General features: G+C 44.2%; 1 protein-coding gene across 1 annotated transcript in view; it reads left to right on the top strand.

Annotated features, from left to right (window-relative positions):
* Positions 1-22,091, top strand: part of CHSY1 (chondroitin sulfate synthase 1) — a 94,578-nt gene extending 72,487 nt beyond the window's left edge. The window contains exon 3 of the mRNA XM_035130563.3: positions 19,011-22,091. Coding sequence (XP_034986454.3) covers positions 19,011-20,603 — 1,593 coding nt within the window. The 3' untranslated portion in view covers positions 20,604-22,091. The remainder of the gene's footprint in view (positions 1-19,010) is intronic.
* Positions 22,092-23,378: the final 1,287 nt, after the last annotated feature.

The following is a 23,378-nucleotide window of genomic DNA, read 5'->3' on the forward strand; positions in this document are numbered from 1 at the left end:
TCTCCAGGTTCCAGATGATACACTTGAGAAAAGATCTTCCTCTGTACTGGGCAGCCAAGGAAAGGCAGTTGCCAGGAAGAGATTTGGTAACCAAGGTACCACTGTATACTTTTTAAAGGTCATGTTAATGAAGAACTATTGTGCTTCGCGGAAATGCAAATTTAGCTGACATATCTGTCCAGAAATCTGTGTTGCTGTGTGATGTTCGCCCCGCCCCGCCCCCCAATAACCCACAGCAATGCACAGCATATGTATGGGCCAAACCAGAACTAGTCGGCTCCTTCTGTCGTTGGCTCTGGTCCTGCCACTCATTTGCTTTGGCTCCATCTACAGTTGGCCCCTCTGCCTGCTTGCCCTACCAGTCCAAATGGGCCCCAGCCTCTGCTGAATGGGACTCACTCCTTCTATAAAGGGACCTTCAAATGTACCACTTAACCTCTCCCTACTGTGCCAAAAGCTGCATTCCAGCTCCTGCTGTACAGAAAACCTGTGTCAGGGAAATATATATATATTTCCTCTTGGCTTATATAGAGCGATTTTAATGTCTTGAAGAAAGGAAAAATTAAGCTGCCAGCTGTTTCCTTGTGCAAATGGGTTATTCTAGTCCCCGAGTGCACGTCCCGCTTCCCTGGTCTTATTCTGGTCTGTGAATCACCAGCAGGCAGAGTGGTAATTTTGGAAGACCAGCAGACACAGCAAACTGCCACTTTGGCTTTGGGGACTTGCCCGCAGCCCAGCTGTATGTGAAAAGGATGAATTAAAGACAGGAATAGAAGCAAAGTGCTTCTTCCCCTTCCCCCAACCCAGAAAAAAACATATAATCTTCCATATTGCCGACTTCGGCTGCTTTGAAGAAGTTTTTTTTTGGGGGGGAGGGAGCAGGGGAGATAGCTTGGATATGTAAAAGGTAAACATTAAGAAACCCTCAAGGTTTTAATGGTTTGTCCAGTAATAGAAATAAATGATGAGTCTAAAAGCCACAAGTGGCTTAGTACAGAATATATGCATAAATCTTTGACTGTCTTGGAAAGAAGTGGATGGGCAAAATCTTGCAGAATGTCACGAGTTATTCCTAGTGCCTGCATCATTGCCTCTACCCATCATCATAGGATGTGGTGGAGCTGGAGGTCCTGCTTTAGATGCTCTCAAATGGAAAGGAGTGTTGTTGTTATTATTGTGCAAGCAGTACCTTGTTGGAGTTGGAGTGTGAGCTATAAGCCAAGACTCTGGCTATAAGCCTTAGCTACTAGCCACAAGGGCTATGCACTGCCTCTACGGTTTGAGGCAGTAATGCTTCTGGATACCATTTGCTGGAAACCACAGGAGGGAAAAGTGCTCTTGTGCTCAGGTCCTGCTTGTGGGTTTCCCACCACTGGCTGGGTGGCTACTATGAGAACAGGACCTGATGGGCCACTGGTCTGGTCCAGTAGCCTCTTTCTACATTTTTAGAATGACCTAGTCTTTTCCTTCTTCTTTAAAACTCAGTGCTGCAAAAGCAGACAGTAGTTGCTCAAAAAGACACTGGGCCACCACCTCGAGAGCTAATTCCTTAACAATTCTCAGCACCTTTAACAGCACCCCAGACTTCTTTGGGGGAACCCATGGTGGTTTTAAGTAGTATAATAGCACTTAAATGTGTGGTGTTAATGTGTCTCCCAAACTTGGGTCTCCAGCTGTTTTTGGACTACAACTCCCATCATCCCTTGATAGCAGGACCAATGGTCAGGGATGATGGGAATTGTAGTTCAAAAACAGCTGGTGACCCAAGTTTGGGAAACACTGAAGTAGCCAATGTTGGGGTGTCATAGGCCTGGTGTAGATTCTTCATTATGAGGGAGGCATTTGGGGGAAATTCCAGTCAAAAGTTCTAAGGTTTGTGGGAGCCACTGAACTTTTCCATTCTCCAAATCATGGGAAGTGTCCAATTTTCGATCTTTGTGGGGATGCTGGTCCTTTCTTCCTTCTGTCCCCATCCAGGAAGCATGTTTCCTGAATGAGTTATCCCCAAGTAAGATACGGGAGTATCTTTTGCCCTCAAGGAACATAATTTTGAAACATGTCTGGCAGCTCTCAAATAAGTTGCTATTTCTGAGCACCACTCTGAGGAGGTTTTCTCTCTCTCCCTTTTTCTTGTTTTTCCTCTCTTTTTCTTGCCAAGTCAGGCCAAATGACATTCTGGTCAAGCACTAACTCTGCCACAATGTCCAGTCAGAGCGACCTGGACATTGGCAAGCAGGTCACAGAGGTCATAGTCTTTAGCTGTTCCTTGCCAGAGCAATGTCCTTGTGAAATTAACTCCATTTTTGCCCCACTGTACTGTACAATGGAAGATGGTTGCTGAGCACAGTTCAAAGTGTTGGTGCTGACCTTTAAAGCCCTAAATGGCCTCGGTCCAGTATAACTGAAGGAGCGTCTCCACCTCCATCGTTCTGCCCGGACACTGAGGTCCAGCACTGAGGGACTTCTGGCGGTTCCCTCATTGCGAGAAGCCAAGTTGCAGGGAACTAGACAGAGGGTCTTCTTGGTAGTGGCGCCCGCCCTGTGGAACGCCCTCCCATCAGGTGTCAAAGAGAAAAACAACTACCAGACTTTTAGAAGACACCTGAAGGCAGCCCTGTTTAGGGAGGCTTTTAATGTTTAATAGATCACTGTGTTTTATTTTTCTGTTGGAAGCCGCCCAGAGTGGCTGGGGAAACCCAGCCAGATGGGCGGGGTATAAATAATATATTATTATTATTATTATTATTATTATTATTATTATTATTATTATTAGACACAGATAGTTATTCAGGCAAGTAACTGTGCAAGCGTAGCAGCAGGAGTCGAGGAACCAAGCAAGAAGCCCTCCTGCCAAGCTTTCTTGCAAGACTATCTATCTTTCCTCACAGGAATGTCAGGTTCATAGACACATTGTCTGTCTGTCTGTCTGTCTGTCTGTCTGTCTGTCTGTCTGTCTGTCTGTCTGGGTGAGTCTGTGTTTATGTATGGAAGCAGTGGCCTCCTCTTCTGACACCTGAATAGCTTCTTCTTCCTTGTGCTCAGTCATGTCTGGTGGCTGGTCTATACCCTCCTCTGCTCCTGAAGAGGGGGAAGACCTCCATCCTCTGTTCCCACAGTTCCCCCCACCCTGTCCTTCTGAACTTATTGAGCCATGCCCGATCCTGACGGGACTGGAGGGCTCAAGACTACTTTTGGATAGAAATCCTCATCTTCTCTTGGGAACCTTTCTTTTCTAAGCAGAAAACCTGTGCTAAACATATTTAAATGTGGGTACCTGGCTATGGAACATAGATCCCCAACAGAAAAACAGTGCTGCTTTCAACTGTGAATTAATCTTCTTTCAACTTGGAGCCCATATCCGATTTCTTGGGTTATCTGTACTAGTTTTTCCATCATGCAATACCCATCAAAATAAATATTTAAAATCCTCTGAAATCTGGAATAGTATGCTTTTTTCTGCTGTCTGGGCAAGAGACTGAACACAGTGACTAAGAAAGCAGCAATCATTTCTTTGAACCTGTTCCAGAGTTGTGTCTCCCTCTGGGTATTAATCTCTGCTTTGTTACTTACTACTTACCAACTACCGTACTTACTTCAGGCCTGATTATATCTGATTTGGACTTAAAACACTCTATGGGTGGCTAACTTGCTTTTCCAACCATTTTTTTTTTGTTAGCATGACAACAGCATTAATATTTCAAGCAAAAGGATAAGATGGGGGGGGGTTAAAAGAAAAAGGGGGGAGGCACTTAAGGTATAGCCTCTAACCCCAAGCAGCATGAGGATGACTGGAACTTTCAATTTTAGTTTCTCTCTCTTTCTCATTTTTTCCAATCCCAAATTAAGTTCTTTAACATTTCTACATCAGTTTGCAATTTTTTTTAAAAAAAGTCCTCATGAAAATTCAGCTGCTTTTTAATGCAAATCTATCCTAATGCACATATCTTTGTATTCGTTTTCCCCTGATATACACATTTTCTCCTTACACAACACATGTTTGTATGTTATTTTCACCGCACGTGCATTTTTATGCATATGTTAACGTATGTACAAATTACTTGGTGGGAGAGCTGCACTGCAAAATTCAGAGGTGCCAAACTCTGAAGAATGGGTGTGTTTTGGTTTGGAAAGTGCGAAATAAGTGGATTTGCTTAAAAACTGTGAGAATGTGGAGAGGACCTTTTCAAAAACATTTTTGTTGAAATTTATGTGTATGTTTTTAAAGTTGTCTGATCCCCAGGTTCTTTAAAAATGATGCCATTTTTTACCAAGCCAGTAAGAAAGTCATTTTTTTTAAAAAAAATGTTTTGTGAGATAGTTTGAGGCCAAAAACTTGCATCTAAATGTTTTATTGGTCTGAAGCTCAACATCAAAAAAACCAAGATCATGGCCACTGGTCCCATCACCTCCTGGCAAATAGAAGGGGAAGAAATGGAGGCAGTGAGAGATTTTACTTTCTTGGGCTCCTTGATCACTGCAGTTGGTGACAGCAGTCACGAAATTAAAAGACGCCTGCTTCTTGGGAGAAAAGCAATGACAAACCTAGACAGCATCTTAAAAAGCAGAGACATCACCTTGCCGACAAAGGTCCGTATAGTTAAAGCTATGGTTTTCCCAGTAGTGATGTATGGAAGTGAGAGCTGGACCACAAAGAAGGCTGATCGCCGAAGAATTGATGCTTTTGAATTATGGTGCTGGAGGAGACTCTTGAGAGTCCCATGGACTGCAAGAAGATCAAACCTATCCATTCTTAAGGAAATCAGCCCTGAGTGCTCCCTGGAAGGACAGATTGTGAAGCTGAGGCTCCAATACTTTGGCCACCTCATGAGAAGAGAAGAATCCTTGGAAAAGACCCTAATGTTGGGAAAGATTGAGGGCACTAGGAGAAGGGGACGACAGAGGACAAGATGGTTGGACAGTGTTCTCGAAGCTACGAACATGAGTTTGACCAAACTGCAGGAGGCAGTGCAAGACAGGAGTGTCTGGCGTGCTATGGTCCATGGGGTCACGAAGAGTCGGACACGACTAAACGACTAAACAACAACAACAAATGTTTTATTAAAATAAACAATCCTCTCTAGCAAAGACCCGCCTACAAGTTGTATCACTCTAAAAATTATCCCTTCTCTTCCCTTAAGTTTGGGGCAACTTCAGACATTCAAGTTACCTTCCACTGATCTTACTGCACTGAATTATCAATATTAATGAAGCCCAGGCCAGATGAGGAACTCTCCAACCCATACCTCTCTCTTTCAATCTACAACTGTTGCCATATTGCTTGCAGAGAGGGAAAGCTGGCTTCCCCAAGGGTCAGTTTCATTCTTATCTGCCCTGAATTACAGGGCTTAATTTGTAGCCAGTGTTGAGATCAAATGGTGAAACTTGAGAAGAGAAACAGATCAATGCAAAGTATTCTGTGGTTTGATTTTATTTTGCTCTTCCTGCATTCTGGGACTTAGTTTGTAGGGTCTGAGATCCAATGTTGATGACTGCAAAGTGAGTTATTCAAAATTTGGCCCATCAGGGTGGAATATCTTCAGGTCATATGAGCTTAAATTGAGCCAGGATGTATCTGGGCTTAGCTCCAGAAACAGTAATTTGTGCAAAGTCTCAGTCCTGAATGTGTGTAGAGATATTAATTCCCCATCTCTTGGATAAGTGTGTACAGGATTGCAGCAGGAGTGCATGATTTCTATGTGGACTTCCTTACTCTCTTTGTAAGTTAAAATGTAATCCCCATAGATGTCCTTGTTATAAATTAAGCCTTGTCAGAAACTATGTATTATGTAAAATATAGACAGGGCTGTTTGTTACTTAACGCTGGACAACGCAGGAGATTGTTACTCACTGATAAGAGTTCATGCTTCACATGCAAAAAGATTGCAGGTTCATGCACTGCTGTCTGCAGGTAGAGCTGGAGGGAAATTGACTGAAACCCTAGAAAGTCGCTGCCTGTCAGTTCAGACAGTATTTAGCTACATGGAGGTGGTCATTTGAGGCATTATAAAGCAGCTTCCTATGTTCCATTCACATTACAGGTTTCACATATGTTGTAAATCGGTTTTCTTTTCTTCTTTTTTGTAGTTGCAACTTATACTTTAGTCATGAAGTGCATCTATTAAAAATGAATTTACAATGTACCGGTATGTGAAACTAGTAATACAAAAGGAATGTTAAGGGCTGCCTTAGACTGCACAGGGTCATGGGTCCATTTTCAACAGCCTGCATGAAAATGCATGCCCTAGAATTTGCTGCACAAATAACCACTGTCTGTAAGTGAATTCATGCCATCATCATATGATAGTCATATGTCTGCCTCTGCTCCCATTTATAAGCAAAGCAATCAGCATCCTTTAAAGGAGTTAACGGATTTACTGGAATTTGTACAAGATTCTTTTTTGGTATGCTTCAAATTAGGTTCTGATGCTCATTTCTTAGGCTTCGTTAAGCTTGTGATCTGACAATGCTGTGGTGCTCACTGCTAGCATTTAAGGGAGGCTTACTTTTAATATCCTGATCTATATTTCTTAATATCCTGCAAAGCATTTTTTGAGTAATGCTAATGCCAACAGCCTACGATGTATCCAAAGGCCTCAAGCTACATTTTTTTCCTCCCAATTGACACGGCAGATTTCATCTTCGCCAGTCACAGTTTGCAGTCGGTATATGTGTCCCTTTGTGGTTGGTGGTGTACAACCCATGTTTGCATTACATGTTCAGGGTTAAGAACTGACAGAAGGATTATTATTTATTTAGAGCAGTGGTTCCCCATTAGCTAAGTGCTCCCTGTTTTTCAAAAGCCAAGCCATGAACCCCCTACTTCTGAAAATGTTGATATCTCTGTGGTAGTTTTCGTTAGGTGAATGGTGCCACCATACCTTCCAACATGTCCCAGTGATAAACCAGGACACACGTCTTCCAGGCCATGCTCTTGCTCAAGAGCACAGCCCCCCCCCAAACAGGATGTCCTGGATGGTTGATAGATACCGTATTTTTTTGCTCCATAGGATGCACCTGACCATAGGACGCACATAGTTTTTAGAGGAGGAAAACAAGAAAATAAATATTTTGCTTTCTTGAATTGTCCTAGGTGCGGCTCTGGCTCTGGCTCTGGCAAAGCTGATGCAATGAGCCCTGCTTCCCATCTGTCCCACTGAGGCAGTCTGGTGGAATGACTGCCCCCAGATGACAGCTGAGGTAGAGGAGGCCTGGTGGAGCTGGTTTTTCACAGAGCTGGTGGAGCTGGTTTTTCATGCAGCAAGTTCTGCTTCCTATCTCATGCCAACGGGCTAGTTCATGTTCCTGAGGCCAGATCCTACAGAGATGGTGGCAAAGCTGTGGGTGAAGTAAGGCAGGGCGAGGTTGGAGGAAAGGCAGGTCAGACGTTGGCAGGACTCAAGAGTGAGCCATGTGCTCTGACAAGGGTTGGGAACAGACTGGGGCCTTCTCCAGGCTCCACCCCTTATTGGAGAACACCAGGGGCTTAGAGTACCAACCCTCTGGCCTGAAGATGAGCACTACTCCTCTGCTTCATTGCTTCTCTCCTGATGCCCTCCTTGCACTGCTGGACTGGTGACGTGTAGTGGGAGCCATCTTGTTCCTCAAGTTCAGGGGAAGGCCCTTGTGAGGGTCTGGGGTTTTGCCCTGGTAGTCCAGGAGGTTCCTCTGGGGTTTTATCTCTGCCAGCCTCAGTTGCTGTGGCCCCCTGATCTCCATCAGCCAGCTCAGAGTACCTGAACTTCATATCTAGCCCCTTAGGAGGTGGCTCTGCAACCTCCAACTCCATGTCTGGATTGCTGCTAGATTCAGGGGTCATAACGCAATGTTGCTTTGGTAATTTTTTTATGGGAAGGTGGTATAAGCTTTAAAGGTAACAAAATGGATTCTGGCATCGCTACACTTGGGGAGAGGTAGCTGAGCGGTAGAGCAACTGTTCAGCATGCACAAAATCCCAGATTCAGTTTCTTGCACCTCCAGTTGAAGCAGGGCTGAGGAGCTTTTTCTGCCTATGGGCCAGCTCCTTAGCACCCTACCTTGCCTGGCCAAAGTTGACACATGGCTGGGGCAACATGGCATGGCTCGTGATAAAGCATTTTATTTTTTTACATTGAATAGGTATAGTACCCATTTTGTGGCCAGAGTGGTCGATCCAGGGTGGTGGAGTGGTTAGAGTGTAAGACTAGGACCTAGGAGGCCAGAGTTCAAATAAAAAAGATGGAATACGTATGTGAAAAAGAAAATTCCGCCTGTGAAGGAGAAGTGACAGACAGGGGCTTCTTGTTCATCCTAAGACCCACTGAGAAATGATGTAGTGGTTAAGAGACTGAGCTATGAAGTGCCTGTTTTGACTCTCACATCTCCAATGAACTCACTAGGTGGCCTTAGGCAAGCTACACTGTCATGTTCTCAGTCATCCTATCTGCAAAATGGGTGTGGGGTGGGTGTGCGTCATAAAATGACAAACACTTGGACCACTTAAAAACTCTGTAATAGGGAACGTCAATGTGGTGTCCTCCAGTTTTTTTGGATTACAGTTCCCCTCATTTCTAGCTCTTGGTTATGATGGCAACTGGAAACTAAAGGCAAAATCTGCAGTTGTTGCTCCGTCCACTTTCCCACCTGTTCCTTGCACTATACTACGGTAACATAAAGCATTATTATACTTTCATTTTCATTGAAGCAAAGAGAAATGTGTGGCTTTCTGCCTTTCCCTTTCCAAAATGTTTGCTTTGCTTTGTTTGTTTTTTATTTAGAACATTGCTCAGGCCTACTTTTTAGAAACAATAACCCCAGACTTCAGGTGACTCATCGGAGGAGAAAAGCAGGTTGTGAACATCTGTGTTTGGTCTGGCAGGATTTTATTTTATATTGGCCCACTTTTATGGTTCCTGTAAAGCCAGCTTGGGGAAGCGGCTGTAACTAGATTTACAGCCCTTAGTTGTGGTGTATCATGTTCAGTTACGAAGTGAAAATAAATTAATATCCATTGCACACAGCGCTTGGCAAGTTGCCATTTGTGACCCTCTGCAGGTTCTGGGCACCGTTATGTATTTATACTTTTATCAGGGGACCTTTTACTAAAAAGAAAATAAAGGAAAGGAAGGATCGAGTCAGTGTCCCAACAGTTTTAACAAGCAATCGCAACAAAAACTTTATTGAAAAGGCCATAGTGCAGTGGTAGCACATCTGCTTTGCAAGTATGAGCTTGATGGGCCAGTGTCTGAAGGAATCATGTGGGAAAGGGCCAAACTCAGTGGTAGAGATCTACGGATGAAGGGCAGTATACTACCACCACTACTACTAATAATAATAATACCTGCTTGCATAAAGTTCCAGGTACAATCCACAACAACTCCAGGTAGAGATGGGAGAGACTTCTGCCAGAAACCCTGGAGAGCAGCTGCCAGTGTTCTGGTCATGAATAATGTGCATTTCTCCATTTTCACCCTCAACCAGGGGTTATGTTCCTGTCTTTATCCCCACCCCCACCCCAATTTTACTTCCACACTTTTAAAAACAAGCAATTTTTCTGTGGACATTTCGAATTCCAAGCTATCTTGACACCATATAAAAATTGCAATTTTCACCCCTCTTCCAGCTGAAGCCGCAAACCTGCTATGCCTTTGCATTGTTGCTATAAGGCCAGTTGTGCTCTGAATGAAAGATCTCACTGGGCAGGTGGCAGCAAAGTGTGTGACGTCTTACAATGCAAAGGATGTTTCCCGGATAATGAGGGAGCTTGTGTGGTTTCTGTATTGCCACCCTCTGCTGTTATCAGACAATGGTTTTTGGCAGAACTCATGTGTAGCCCTTTAAATGCACACTCCGGAATGCAGCCCAGATGCATGTGATTGAATTGGTAGCGCATGCCAACGCTGGTGATGGAGCACCACACAAACAATCTCCAGAATATGAAGGCCTTGAACCACATCCCCACCCCTATCCTCAGATATAGACGTGGATATATCTGGTTCCAAATGTCTGGAGATGGAAAGTTAGCTAGATTGGTGTAAACCAGGCATCCCCAAACTTCGGCCCTCCAGATGTTTTGGACTACAATTCCCATCATCCCTGACCACTGGTTCTGTTAGCTAGGGATCATGGGAGTTGTAGGCCAAAACATCTGGAGGGCCATAGTTTGGGGATGGCTGGTGTAAACTGTGCAAGCCTTCAGGCTACTCAGAATTCTGTATTAGATCAAATGGAAAAGAATATCATTTTTAGGTTGTGTAGGCACTTTAATAGACTGAGTATTTTGTGGTTGTACACATCATAGAAGGTAAATAGAAGATGATAAAGTATTTTTTGGACCCATTTAGTTACCATAGGCAATATTCAATTTTTTAAGTTCCACAAAGCTATTTTATCAAGCACAGTGTGGTTGTTTGGGAGCTGTGTTTAAAAGTAGGGTTACAATTATTAGTCATTTGTGTTTTTTTCTGACTTCAAGTGTTTGGGTGTGTACTTGTAAGTAAGAAACGGGAACTTAAAAAAAATGTATACTATTTCTTTCTCCTTTTAAATCCTGGTTCCAAAAGATAGCTTCTAGCTTGGCGCTTGGAGTAGAAGGCAGGAGCTCGCTTCTGAAAGATGGTGTAGGGTTTATTCCCCCCCCCAAAAAATGTAAGGGGGTGGGGGAGGGGGGAAATTCTGTTTTAGTCTAATTACTTTCCAAGTAAATATAAATGTCACGGCTTTTCTGCTGATTGGACAAGGAAAAAAACATCGCTTCATGAGGTCATTGCATAATAATGTAAATGAAAGATTAAACTGGAGCCCATTCAACTTTCCCAATTCACAGCTGGATTTGAAACGCCTTGGGAATTGAGTGACCTTGGGCTTCCCTTACTGTAAAGTTTCCCTTCAGAGAGCTGGCTTCCTTCTTAGAGCTCTCTGTAGCTTCATCAAGCTCAAGTCACCGCACGGAAGGGAATTCTGGGACCCTTTTACAGGCACCAAGAAAAAAACAAACATCAGCAGCACCATTTTATAGCCCACATTTAAAAGCCGTTTATTCTGCTAGATACAACTTAGTCCTTCCAAACACCACCAAATTTGTGTTTGTGTAATTGGTTGCTGCACAAATTGGTATGTGTGTATATCATAGCCTAAAACCCTGTTCCTATGATATGTATGACAAATCTCCTACTGAGCAAGGAGAAAGACAGTCAACGATGCTTGGGCACAGCAGCTTAAGTTGGGTGGAGGGGAGAAAAAAAAATCTTCATTTTCATTGTGTTTGCATAAGAGACAGTATACTGTCATCTTTAGGTCCAGATGTGGGAAAAGGCATCCAATAAGCACATGTGTTTTAACTTACCGCATGTGGATTCGTGCTCCTCTCTCTGATTTATTTATTTACTATCCAAAAGGTCCACCAATTTTGATGGAGAGTCAGGCCTTTCCTGAGACCCAATTCCCCAGCCTCCCATCTGTAGCTGAGGCCACTGAGCTTGAGGCTTCTTGACCCCCATGCTGCATCCGCTTTCCTTTCAAACCAGGAAGTGTCCCCCTTCCCACCGCTAGCCTTTCGGAGAGGTATTCCTCCCCATGGAGTGACCAGGACACTCAAGGAATGAGCAGCTCTTGGCGCAAAGGCACACACACAAAGGCACAACTGCGCAGGTGTGTGTTTTATCTGTAAAAACTGCTTAGGTTAGGGCCTGCTTTGAACAGTTTTTGCCAAGCAGTATAACACTCTTTCCTTGACAAAGAGTATTCTCAAAATGTCCTGGGAGCCATATCCATGTGTGCAGCTGTGCCTGGGAGCTGTTTTTGGAAACACCTGCTGTCCTTAGCTGCCTCCCAACTGCAGCCCATTCATTTCCCCCTATAGAACTCAATGGGCGCCACTGAGGACAAACCCAGCTCCCACCTGCCCTAGGATTTGGGTTTTTTTTTTTTGAGCAGGCGCGAGTGTGGCAGGAGGTAAGAGCAAAGTGGAAGACTGCATGAGGCCACAATGTAGCTTTTATCCCAGTCCGTTTTTGAATTGGATCTTATTTTTATTTTGTCATGGACTGGCTGGTTGCAGAGGAGTGGTGGGAGGCACCGGCTGGGGAACCCCAGGGCACCCCCAGGGGGAAAGAAGGCTCAGGGCCAGGGGAGTGGTGGTGGGACAACAATGAGTGCTCAGAGCAAGAAGAGGGAGCGGACTGGGAGGAGGAGGTGCTGGAAGCTGAAGAGGTAATAGGGTTTCGTGAGCAGGAAGAGTCTTTGGCAGAGAGCAGCATCAGAAGCGGCAGCAGAGAGGGGTCAGGAGGCAGAGTGGAGGCAGGCTACCGAAGAAGCCAGGGAATCTCTCCCTTGTGCTGGAACCAGCTCCCTTGCTCCCTGGTCTCCCAGAACACACAGAGAAAGAGAGGGCAGAGCAAAGAGAGACAAGATGAAGGAGCCTTAGGGAAGGAACCAGGGGATGAACCTTAGAGAGCAGTGGGAAGGCAGGGACCTTCAGTTATCACAACTTCCTCATTGGGAGCAAGCCTGCTGGGAAGAGTTGGTGTGATCCCCAGGACTGCACTGTTTTGGTTTCTTTGAATTAAATGTTAATTTCACTAACACCAGGTGTTTTATGGCTGACCTGCCCCTGACTCTGGCTCCTGACATTTTTAATATATGCAACTGTTTAATACAATGGTACCTCGGGTTACAAACGCTTCAGGTTACAAACGCTTCAGGTTACAAACTCCGCTAACCCAGAAATAGTACCTCGGGTTAAGAACTTTGCTTCAGGATGAGAACAGAAATTGTGCTCCGGCGGCACAGCGGCAGCAGGAGGCCCCATTAGCTAAAGTGGTGCTTCAGGTTAAGAACAGTTTCAGGTTAAGAATGGACCTCCAGAATGAATTAAGTTCATAACCAGAGGTACCACTGTATATGCTTTTATTGTACTGTGAAATCCCTTTCAGATGTTCCATAGTAAGGCTTCATGAATGAAATGAACAAATAAATATTATTTTGATATTGATAACAATTTGCTGAATACATTGGTATGCCTGTCACCATGGACTCAAGTAGTGCCTATTGTCTATTTTTGATTATTTTAATGCAGATTTTGTGTGTAAACTTCTGGCAATTTACTTGTAGGTTCTCCCCTCCACCCAACTTAAGTTGCTGTGCCCAAGCATCGTTGAGTGTCTTTCTCCTTGCTCAGTAGCTTTCCCTTTAACCTACTAGCAGGCTAACCTGAAAACAAGATATGGTTACCAAGACTTTTGGATTGGTCTGTGGAGACCCAGTGGCAAATCAATGCCAATTGTTTTATTGTGATTTATCACACACACACACACTATAACCAACAAAATCCAGGTGTTTGCCTGCCAGCAAATCACACACCCTTTATCTGGACATGATACAAAACTGTTGTTCTGCTTTGGCACCAGTCATTTCCCAGGTTGCCTGTGGCCTGTGAGTACTGACTCCACCTGACCAAGCAAGGGAGAGAGTCGATATCCTCACCCCTTCACTTTTCGTTTAGGCTACCAGTGTGTCACAACTGACTCTACACACCATAGATACAAGCAGGGCAGTTTATGCTCAAAACACCAGCTCACCGAAAGCTGCTTTTTAGACGCTGCGTTCTTTTTAGGAGAAAGGAGTTAAAATATGGAGCTAGAGTATGGGGCTCCTGTTCCAGGGATATTCTTTGGCTGTCTGCTCATCTCAGTATAAACTGACTTTATTTCCCCCCCCCCAGCAGCTGTTTTCCCCCCAATGCACTGAAATGGCAAAAAAAAAACTAAGAAAAAACTGAAAGCTTGCAAAAGGGGGGAGGGTTGCATTGGAAGTGAATGTAACACAAACTTTTCAGTGAAACGTATTTTGAGCCTGAGCCAAAGGTTCCTACAATGACAATATTCAGTTTCCAGTGAAGGGGAGATACATCCCACAGAGAGAGAGAGAGAGGGCCGGGGGGGGGGGTGCGCTCTGGTGGGTTAAAAGTAAACATTAGGCCAGTGGGTCTCAAACTGTCTCTGGCAATCCTCAAAAGCTTAGGGGTTTCTAAATGAGAAAGGCATATTGCCTACTACAAATGCTGAGCTGAAGTACCTCCTAGGAAGAGGTGTTGATCTTGTTGGGTAGGATATGCCTCCCTCCTGGAAGAACTTCATGCCATACATTTAAAGTGTAATTCTGTGCTCTGAAATAAGCCGCGCAGAGTTAAGGGACGCCTGTATAAAATAGCAGTTTAATTCATTTCTTCTGTGGCTGTAAACTCTGAAGCCATAATGGTCAGCTTCCCTGTTGCTGTTGCTGTTGATTGGCACCATTTTGTTCTAATCGCCCTGTAGTATCGCAGCAATACAAGGCAGTGTTCTCTCTCTCTGCATAAGGGGTGTGTGTAATATATATAAATAAGGGTCTGGTGGATTCTGTTTCAGTGTATCTGACGAAGTGTGCATGCACACGAAAGCTCATACCAAAATAAAAACTTAGTTGGTCTCTAAGGTGCTACTGAAGGAATTTTTTTATTTTGCTTCGACGGCTACCTACCTGTTTTTAAAATATGTTCTTTTCAAATACAAATGTTAAGCTCTTGGGCCATTGGGTCTGACTAGGGTGTGTGTGTGTGTGTGTGTGTGTGTGTGTGTGTGTGTGTGTTCACATATGTGTGCTGAGGAGTGAAGAAAGCGATATAAGTCTCAGAATTCAGCTCCGTGACAAACTCAGTTAAATAAAAAAGCAAGTTTCTAGCACATATGGTTTTAAATCTATGAGTTTTACCTACTGAAAAATCAAAGAGAAGTGGCTGAACAGGATTTCCAGGACTTGAGGGGGGATGGAGTTCCGCATGATTAGCAAAACCAGATTACTGCATTCACAACTGTAACCCTTTCAGAATGAATTATTTAATTTCTGCAGTTGGCAGAGCTCTGGTTTTCTTGATGCAGAATCTCAGACTCCAATTCCATGGGCTCTTTCTTGGGAACACATATCATTTGGACTTGGCAGGCTCTGTTTCCAGCTAAACATGTGTAATGTTAATGTGCTGTGTTTTTAATTGATGGTTGAAGCCCGATTCCGATTGTACCAGCAGCTGTTTTCAAGAATGTACAGCACTGCAATGGTAGCTGTTCCTCACAACCTCGTAGCTGTTCTCTGGGTTCTGGAAGGACATTGCATAGCGAGAGGGACTAGTCCTCTGGGTGGCTGATTTTGTCCCTCTCTCTGTCACTTTCTTACTGTTGATATCCAGCCACTAGAGAAGAAGGATGAGACCCCACCCTTCCAATTCCATTCCTGAAGGCCACACTTGCCATTTCTTCCCATGTGGTCCTGCTCAGTGGTTGACATTAGTCATTCATAAAAAAGGGGGCTAGCTGCAAATAACCCATATCTAACCTTGCAATGCTGTGTTTCATAACATCTAGACTAGACCATTGGTAGCTTGTTAAAATGCAGTTGTGTAATCAAAAAAAGTGTGTTGGCTTCTATTAATTTCCTGTTGGGGCTGTTTCCATATTCTGTTGACTGCTTATTGAATGCAATGCCTCAGGGCTATGGAGGGTTTGATTTTCTGTTCACGTCCCGTCCCCACCACCACTTACTTGCTTTATTTTCTTATGCAAACCATGAATTGCATTTCAAAATAAATCTTAGGCTAAAGTAAAAGTTGCACACAAAAGGTTACTTTTAAAATAAAGAAAGTTTTGCTTCGAGGGATTGTATGGTCCATACAGACCCTTTCTTGTTTCTTCTCCCAAAACTATCTGGTTTTGTGGGCTGCTGTGATTATTATTATTATTATTATTATTATTATTATTATTATTATTAAATTTTATTAAGGGTTATAGAGAAAAATACAAAACTTAATATCTTCCCCCTTTTTTTAATCAAACCAAGATCATGGATTGATTTTCATATGTTTTTATTTAGTGCCATCAGTGTTACAATGTATTATATTACTATTATTAATATTGCATGCCCCTCGCCAGCAGATCGCAATTTAAAATTTAAAACAGTTAAAACATAAAGAGGGGGCAGCCTAAAATACATTAGTGTAGGTACCCAGCAAGCCTCCCCAATAGAGTGTTCCATAGGTTAGGTGCCGTCCCCAAAAGACCCCATCCCCTTGTCGCCATTCTCCTTACATCTGTGAACCACCTGGCTCCACCCCTGCCCAGTCCAAACTTGGCCTGGCTCCACCCATTGATGCCACATATTTATCAGTTCACACCGTGGCAACCTTGTCTTCCTGACACTTGATGCATTTTGCATCTCGGCTGTCCTGCCTGGCTGAGCTAGGTGGCTGTGACTTTGCAGGTGTTTGAATTCATTTAGCCATAAATATTTATGCCTACCGAGCTTAACTTGAGCCCCCATGTTTATCTCCTGCCATCAATATTGTATGGCTTTGAGATGCCTGCACTTCCCATGGCTGTTTCCCGATACCAGTGGAAAGTACTTGATACACCTGAATATAGGACAGAGACTGTGGCTGTTTCTGTTGCTTTGGTATCTGAGACCACCTCAAGCAAAGACTCGCCTTTGTTTTCCTCCCATCCTCTTCCTGGCCCAAGTCATATCATTATCCCCAAAGCCATCCTTTTAAAGTAAGCCATCGGCTTACGTAAGCCAGCGTTTTCCACAATTCTGATAATGAGGCCATGCTTTAAAAACAAACTAAATCTCAACTAAAACTAATCTCAACTAAAATTGGAGGCAAATTTTGCCCCTGAAATGTGTGCTTTTAGAATGATTAAGTAGGAAGCTGCCTTAGACCAGGTCAAGGCTACTTAACCAAGTATTGTCTACTTTGAGATGAGAACAGTAACTCACGCAGAGATTCAACACCCAGTCTTCTATGGGGACAGGCATTTCTAGTGCGTCCCTGTATTTAGAATGATTGCAGTGATCCAATCACACTTGAAGTTACACGGCAAGACACACACACCCCTTATGCAGCAAAACAGAGAGAGAGAGAACAGCAGAGACCAGTTAGGAAGAGGCAGAGCACAAAATATTGCAGAGGCGTAGCAGGGAGCCTCCTGGTGGATAGGAGGTGGATAGTTGTATCTCAGCCCACCCACAATTTAGATGAGATTTAGTATAAGGCAAGACCAGGGGTCCCCAAACTAAGGTCCGAGGGCCAGATACGGCCCGCCCAAGTCAATTGTGCGGCCCCCACTGACCCCCACCGCCACCCGCTCTTACCGGCGTGCCGCAGTGTGGTTGCCCATCTCCTGGTCGGTGCAGCGTGGGCCGGAGGGCGGGGGAACACGTTCCCATACACATGCGCACAAACTATTTCTGGTGCCGCACCAACCCGGAAGTGCACAGGAATTGACGTCTACGCATGCGCAGAAGTCATTTCCGGCGCCGTGCCACACCAGAAAAAGTGAGTGTGCACTCATATGGGAGCGTGTTCCCCCGCCTTCCGGCCTGCCATGCAATCGGTGCTGGAGGAACTGGCCTAAAGCTGGGTAAGTTTGGGGACCCCTGGGCAAGACTAATAAGAGGGGAATTGGTCATATTGAAAGCCCTGCTGGATCCCTGCTTGGAGGAGATCTAAAAGACAACACAAAATGAAAAAGGGGTGAGGAGGAAAGAGGAAAACAAGCAAACTCTCAGGCACTGGTGGTTGGTTGGTTGGTTGGTTAGTTAGTTGGCTGGTTTGTTTAAGTTACATGGTAGTTATTATAATGCCTAGCTTGAATGGAAACAGTGCAGGCATGGCCAAACTTGGCCCACCAGCTGTTTTGGGACTACAGTTCCCACCATCCCTGACCACTGGTCCTGTTGGCTAGGATGATGGGAGTTGTAGTCCCGAAACAGCTGGAGGGCCAAGTTTGGCCATGCCTGGTTTAGGGAGAGGAGGAATCCAACAAAGCTATTCTTTTCAGCAGAGCTAGTGGAATGGACCCAACTGTCTCATTGGTGGATTGGCAGCTGAAAGATGGGTGGCTAATTTCACTGTTTGCAGGAATAAGGATGCATTTTACTGTTGCTCAAGGGCAATATTTTAAAAAATAAATATACTGGATTTTAAAAAAACATTTTGCCATGTCATATGCTTCAGAAAGATGCCTGGCTTTTTAGTGTAGAAGATAGGACAAAGATGGGTATGAGTACAGTCGTACCTCGGGTTACGACCACCTCGGTTTGCGAACAGTTCGTTTTACGAACTGCGCAAACCCGGAAGTGTTTTCGCCGCGCGCGCGCATAAGCCGCACGCGCACGATCGCGCGATTTGCGCATGCGCAAAGCGCGAAAATCGCGCTTTGCGCATGCGCAAAATGGCGGCGCCCATCGCGCTCGGTTTGCGAACTATTCGGGTTACGAACTGCGATCCGGAACGGATCGCGTTCGTAACCCGAGGTATTACTGTAGTAAGAACTGAAGAAGTACATTGCTGGATCAGACTAACATACCATCCATCTAGCCCATCATCCTGTTCTCACAGTGGCCAGGAAGATGTCTGTGGGAGCCCAAAAGTAAGACCAGAGCACAAGAGCTCCTCTCCCTTTTTGTGTTCCCTGGCAGCTGCTTTTCAGAGACCCACTGCCTCCAACAGTGAAGGGAAAACATAGCCATGGTTTCTAGGAGCCATTGATCACCTTATTCCCCCATGAATTTGCCTAACTTCCCTTCAGAGTCATTCATGTTGGTGGCCATCACTTCCTCTTGTGATAGTCCGTTGTAGTGACATGATTTACTGCTTTAAGTTCTTTTCCTTTTATTGTTATGAAAATATATTTACGTGTACTAGCAGGAAAGGCTTCTTGCATGGTCCCTTGGGAAGACAGTCTTAATGCAATTGGTGGAACAGGTTATGCTAATCTCTGGACTGTAGTAGATGTTTGTTTCTCACTGGTCTACAATCCATAATCCTCTTAATTCCTTTTGAGTAGCCGCTGATATTGCTAAAACCTATGCTTAAAGAGCAGGGAAGAGCTTATCTTAAAAGCCCTTCTATTCATATAAGCAAATGTGTAGAATGATTGGCTATTTTATCCATTCTTACATAGTAACATTCTCTCTCCCCCACCCCCACCTCCCTGTTTTCTTAGATGCAGCAGCTATTTTACGAAAACTACGAGCAGAACAAAAAAGGTTACATCAAAGACCTCCATAATAGCAAGATCCACAGGGCGATCACCTTGCACCCAAACAAGAGCCCCCCCTACCAATACAGGCTCCATAGCTACATGCTTAGTCGCAAAATAGCAGAGCTACGCTACCGGACCATCCAGTTGCACCGAGAAATTGTCCTCATGAGCAAATACAGCAGTACGGAAGTCCACAGGGACGACCTTCAGCTGGGCATCGCGCCTTCCTTCATGCGGTTTCAGCCAAGGCAACGAGAGGATGTTCTGGAGTGGGAGTTCCTCACAGGGAAGTACCTTTACTCCGCTGCAGATGGGCAGCCACCTCGTCGCGGGATGGACACCTCTCAGCGCGAGGCGTTGGATGACATTGTGATGCAGGTCATGGAGATGATCAATGCCAACGCCAAGACCAGAGGGCGGATCATAGACTTCAAGGAGATCCAGTATGGCTATCGCAGGGTGAATCCTATGTACGGGGCGGAATACGTTCTCGATTTACTGCTCTTGTACAAGAAGCACAAGGGGAAGAAAATGACGGTTCCTGTCCGCAGGCATGCATACTTGCAACAGACCTTTAGCAAAGTCCAGTTTATGGAGCACGACGAGATAGATGCCAAAGAACTGGCCAATAAGATCAACCAGGATTCAGGGTCTTTGTCGTTCCTCTCCAATTCTCTCAAGATGTTTGTCCCGTTCCAGCTGAGTAAGTCGAAAGCGGAGAAGAAGGAACCCAAAGACAAGAAGATCAACATCTTGATTCCTTTATCTGGGCGCTTTGACATGTTTGCTCGCTTCATGGCGAACTTTGAAAAGACCTGCCTCATTCCTAATCAGAACGTCAAATTGGTTGTCCTGCTTTTCAATTCGGACTCCAACCCTGACAAAGCGAGGCAGGTTGAACTGATGAGGGATTATCGCCTGAAGTACCCCAAGGCAGACATGCAGATCTTGCCGGTGTCTGGTGAATTTTCCCGGGCTCTGGCGCTAGAAGTTGGGTCCTCTCAGTTCAGCAACGAGTCCTTGCTGTTTTTCTGCGATGTCGATTTGGTGTTTACAGCAGACTTTCTCCAGCGGTGCAGAGCGAACACTGTTTTAGGGCAACAGATTTATTTCCCAGTCATCTTTAGCCAGTACGATCCAAAGATTGTCTATAGTGGAAAAGTTCCTAGTGATAATCACTTTGCCTTCACCCAGAAAACCGGCTTCTGGAGGAACTACGGCTTTGGGATTGCCTGTATTTACAAGGGTGATCTTATTCGAGCTGGTGGTTTTGATGTCTCTATCCAAGGTTGGGGTCTTGAGGATGTCGACTTGTTCAACAAAGTTGTCCAGGCTGGCCTAAAGACTTTCCGGAGCCAAGAGGTTGGAGTTGTCCATGTACACCATCCTGTCTTTTGTGACCCCAACCTTGATCCAAAACAGTATAAAATGTGCTTGGGCTCCAAAGCATCAACTTATGGGTCTACGCAACAGTTGGCTGAGCTGTGGCTTCAAAAAAATGAGCCCAGCTTTGGGAAAAACAGCATTGTTAATGGTTCCCTGAGGACAGCCTAACATCCAGCTATGCTGGGAGAGGAAACAAAACAAATGAACAAAAACTACCTATTGCATTTTTTTTATTGCCCTAATTTATTTTTTTGGAAAACTTTTTGATAGTTGATTTTTTAAGAAAAAGACCGCACAAGGGTATATTTTAGAAACCATCATTTTCTTACAAGGACCTTCTGAGCGTTTTTCTGAACAAAACTGTGATCAACCTTTGCCTTTTTGAACAAACGTTTGTGGCTGAGTATTACAACTTGCCTGATTTCTGACGACTTGAAATAAATTACCTTTTCCTGATAAAACAAACTTTTTTAAAAAGAGAAAACTTCCTCCCCCCCCCTTATTTTCATTGGGTTTCCCCAGGAGCTACCCATTGCTAAGTGGCACAAATGATTCCCTTAATATTTCTTCCCTCTTGGGATTGGTAACAACGTAAATGGATTCTTCCTCGTATTTTTTTAAAAATTGAACAAAGTAAACAAGAGTGGCAGTATTGGTTAATTCACTTACAAGAATCTTTCAATTTGGTTGATATTTCAACCTTAAAATGTACCATTCTTTGCTCATTGTATTTCGAGCAACCGGGGGGAAAGGGGAGATTTGAGCACAACCTTGATAAATGTGTACCTTCGCTTAAAACAAAACAAAACAAAAAGTATTTTCTTTCTTGGTCCACATGTGGATCTGATGTTTAAAAATTTCCACAGCAGGTGTTGCATTCTAAATTGGATCTCTTGTGTAGATGCCTTGATGGCAAAGAACAGTGTTTTAGTTAATGGGGGGGGGTGACATTTCTTTGCCATAAAAAGCAACAAACTTAAAACCGAGACACTCCAAATTGAATGTGTTGGGGAAATATCCATTCCCCCCCCCCAGTTACAGTATTTCGATGGGAACAATTTACTATGTTTCCTTTGCTTAATTAGTTTGTTTTTTGCTGTCTGTATTGGGTAGGCCTTTAATTTATTTAATATACTTTGTTCTAGATCTTCTGTCCTTTTATTTTTTAATATCTGCTAGTCATTAATATTTATGTATCTTAGGAATGTATTGCATTTTCATGCTGTTAAAGGTAGCGTACGTCTTCTTACTTTGCAGTAAACTGATCTCCAAAGATTCTTTCTAAAGCGTTCTCTTTCATTTTCCAAAATCGCTTTAAAAAAGGAAAAGAAAAAAGGTAACTGGAACCTTTGGATCTAATCCCTGATGCCCCCAAATGAAGAAGAGAAGAGAAGCTGGATTTGTTTGGGTGTTTTGGACAACCACAGATGAGCGAAAACTTGTAAAATATGTGCACATGCTGGACACACACACACAAACACACACACACTGCAAAATAAAATGCACCTGATTGAATACAAACAAGCAGTTTGGCATTGAACCTTACAAGGGCACACCAGAACTTGTGTTCAAAGCACAATCGTATATCGGCACCTTGTCATTTGTAACAATTTTTCTCTCTCTCCTGCTGGAAAAAATAAAATGAATTGAGTAATACGCATTACTCTGTTGCACTCTTCAGCATTATGCCTTCTCCTTATTCCTGGTTGTACTTCCCTCTCTCATAATGCTAGAATTCAGGGCCATCCAATGAAACTGAATATTGGAGAACTCAGGACAGGCAAAAAGAAGGACTTCTTCACACAGCGCATAGCTAAGATTATAGGATTTGCTCGCACAAGAAGTAGTGATGGCCACCAACTTGGATGGCTTTAAAAGAGGGCGAGACAAATTGATGGAGGAGAAGGCTATCAGTAGCAACTCTCCATGATAGCTAGGCTCTCCCTCCACTCTTGGAAGCAGCATGCATCTAAATAACAGTTGCTGGGAACTGCAAGTGGGGAGAATCCTCTTGTGCTCAGGTCCTGCTTGCAGGCTTTGCATGGGCATCTGGTTGGCCACAGCGAGAGCAGAATGCTGGACTAGATGGGACATTGGCTTGATCCAGCAGCTCACTTCCAGTGTTCTTGTGTTACTTGTGGGAGCAGAGGGGTTGAAACAGCTACTGGCATCCTGAATGTGACCTTTAATGTCTGGTTAAGAAGATTCCAGGGGCAGGGCTAGGGGGCACACTCCTGTCCCAAACAGAACCAGTATGAATAATCCTGAGCTATGTGAACCAATGGTCGACTCAGTAGAAATCAGAGGTTTTATGCTCAGATATTCCTTTGCAAATCAGTGACGGGCTCAGTGGTGGCTGGTCCATTGGGGCAAATGGGGCACAACTTCAGACAGCTCTCAGGAATCTTTTGCCAGCCTGCTTTCCACTGTCCACTTTTGCCTCCTTAGTCTTCAGTGTTGCTCTTCTAGAACTCAGCAGGGAAGAGGAGGAGGAGGATGGGGCAAAACTACCATTAGTTAGCTCTGTCTCCCCCTTCTGTTGGTTTCCCTACCTGTGGCCACCACTAGCTGATGTGACTGAGCTTTCTTTCTTTCTTTCTTTCTTTCTTTCTTTCTTTCTTTCTTTCTTTCTTTCTTTCTTTCTTTCTTTCTTTCTTTCTACAATTAAAAAGTCTGCTACAGTTTCAGTCTCTTAACAACAGTAGTGTCCCAGAATGTCACAGTGTAGCTTTGCTCCCAGGGGCATTTTGGGGGGTAGGGTGGGGAGATGCCTGCACCATTGGTGGAAGTTTTTATTTATTTGATTTACTTATAGCCCACCCTAAGCTACATGGCCCCAGAGCAGTGATACAATATACAACAAAAAATTATTCAAATTCCTCCCTTCAAAAATTGCCCATCCCACCAAAGTGTGTTACCCTTTCCTAAAATCTTGGGCTCAGC

The sequence above is a fragment of the Zootoca vivipara genome, chromosome 13, assembly GCF_965207765.1.
Source record: "Zootoca vivipara chromosome 13, rZooViv2.hap1.1, whole genome shotgun sequence".
Taxonomy (NCBI): domain Eukaryota; kingdom Metazoa; phylum Chordata; class Lepidosauria; order Squamata; family Lacertidae; genus Zootoca; species Zootoca vivipara.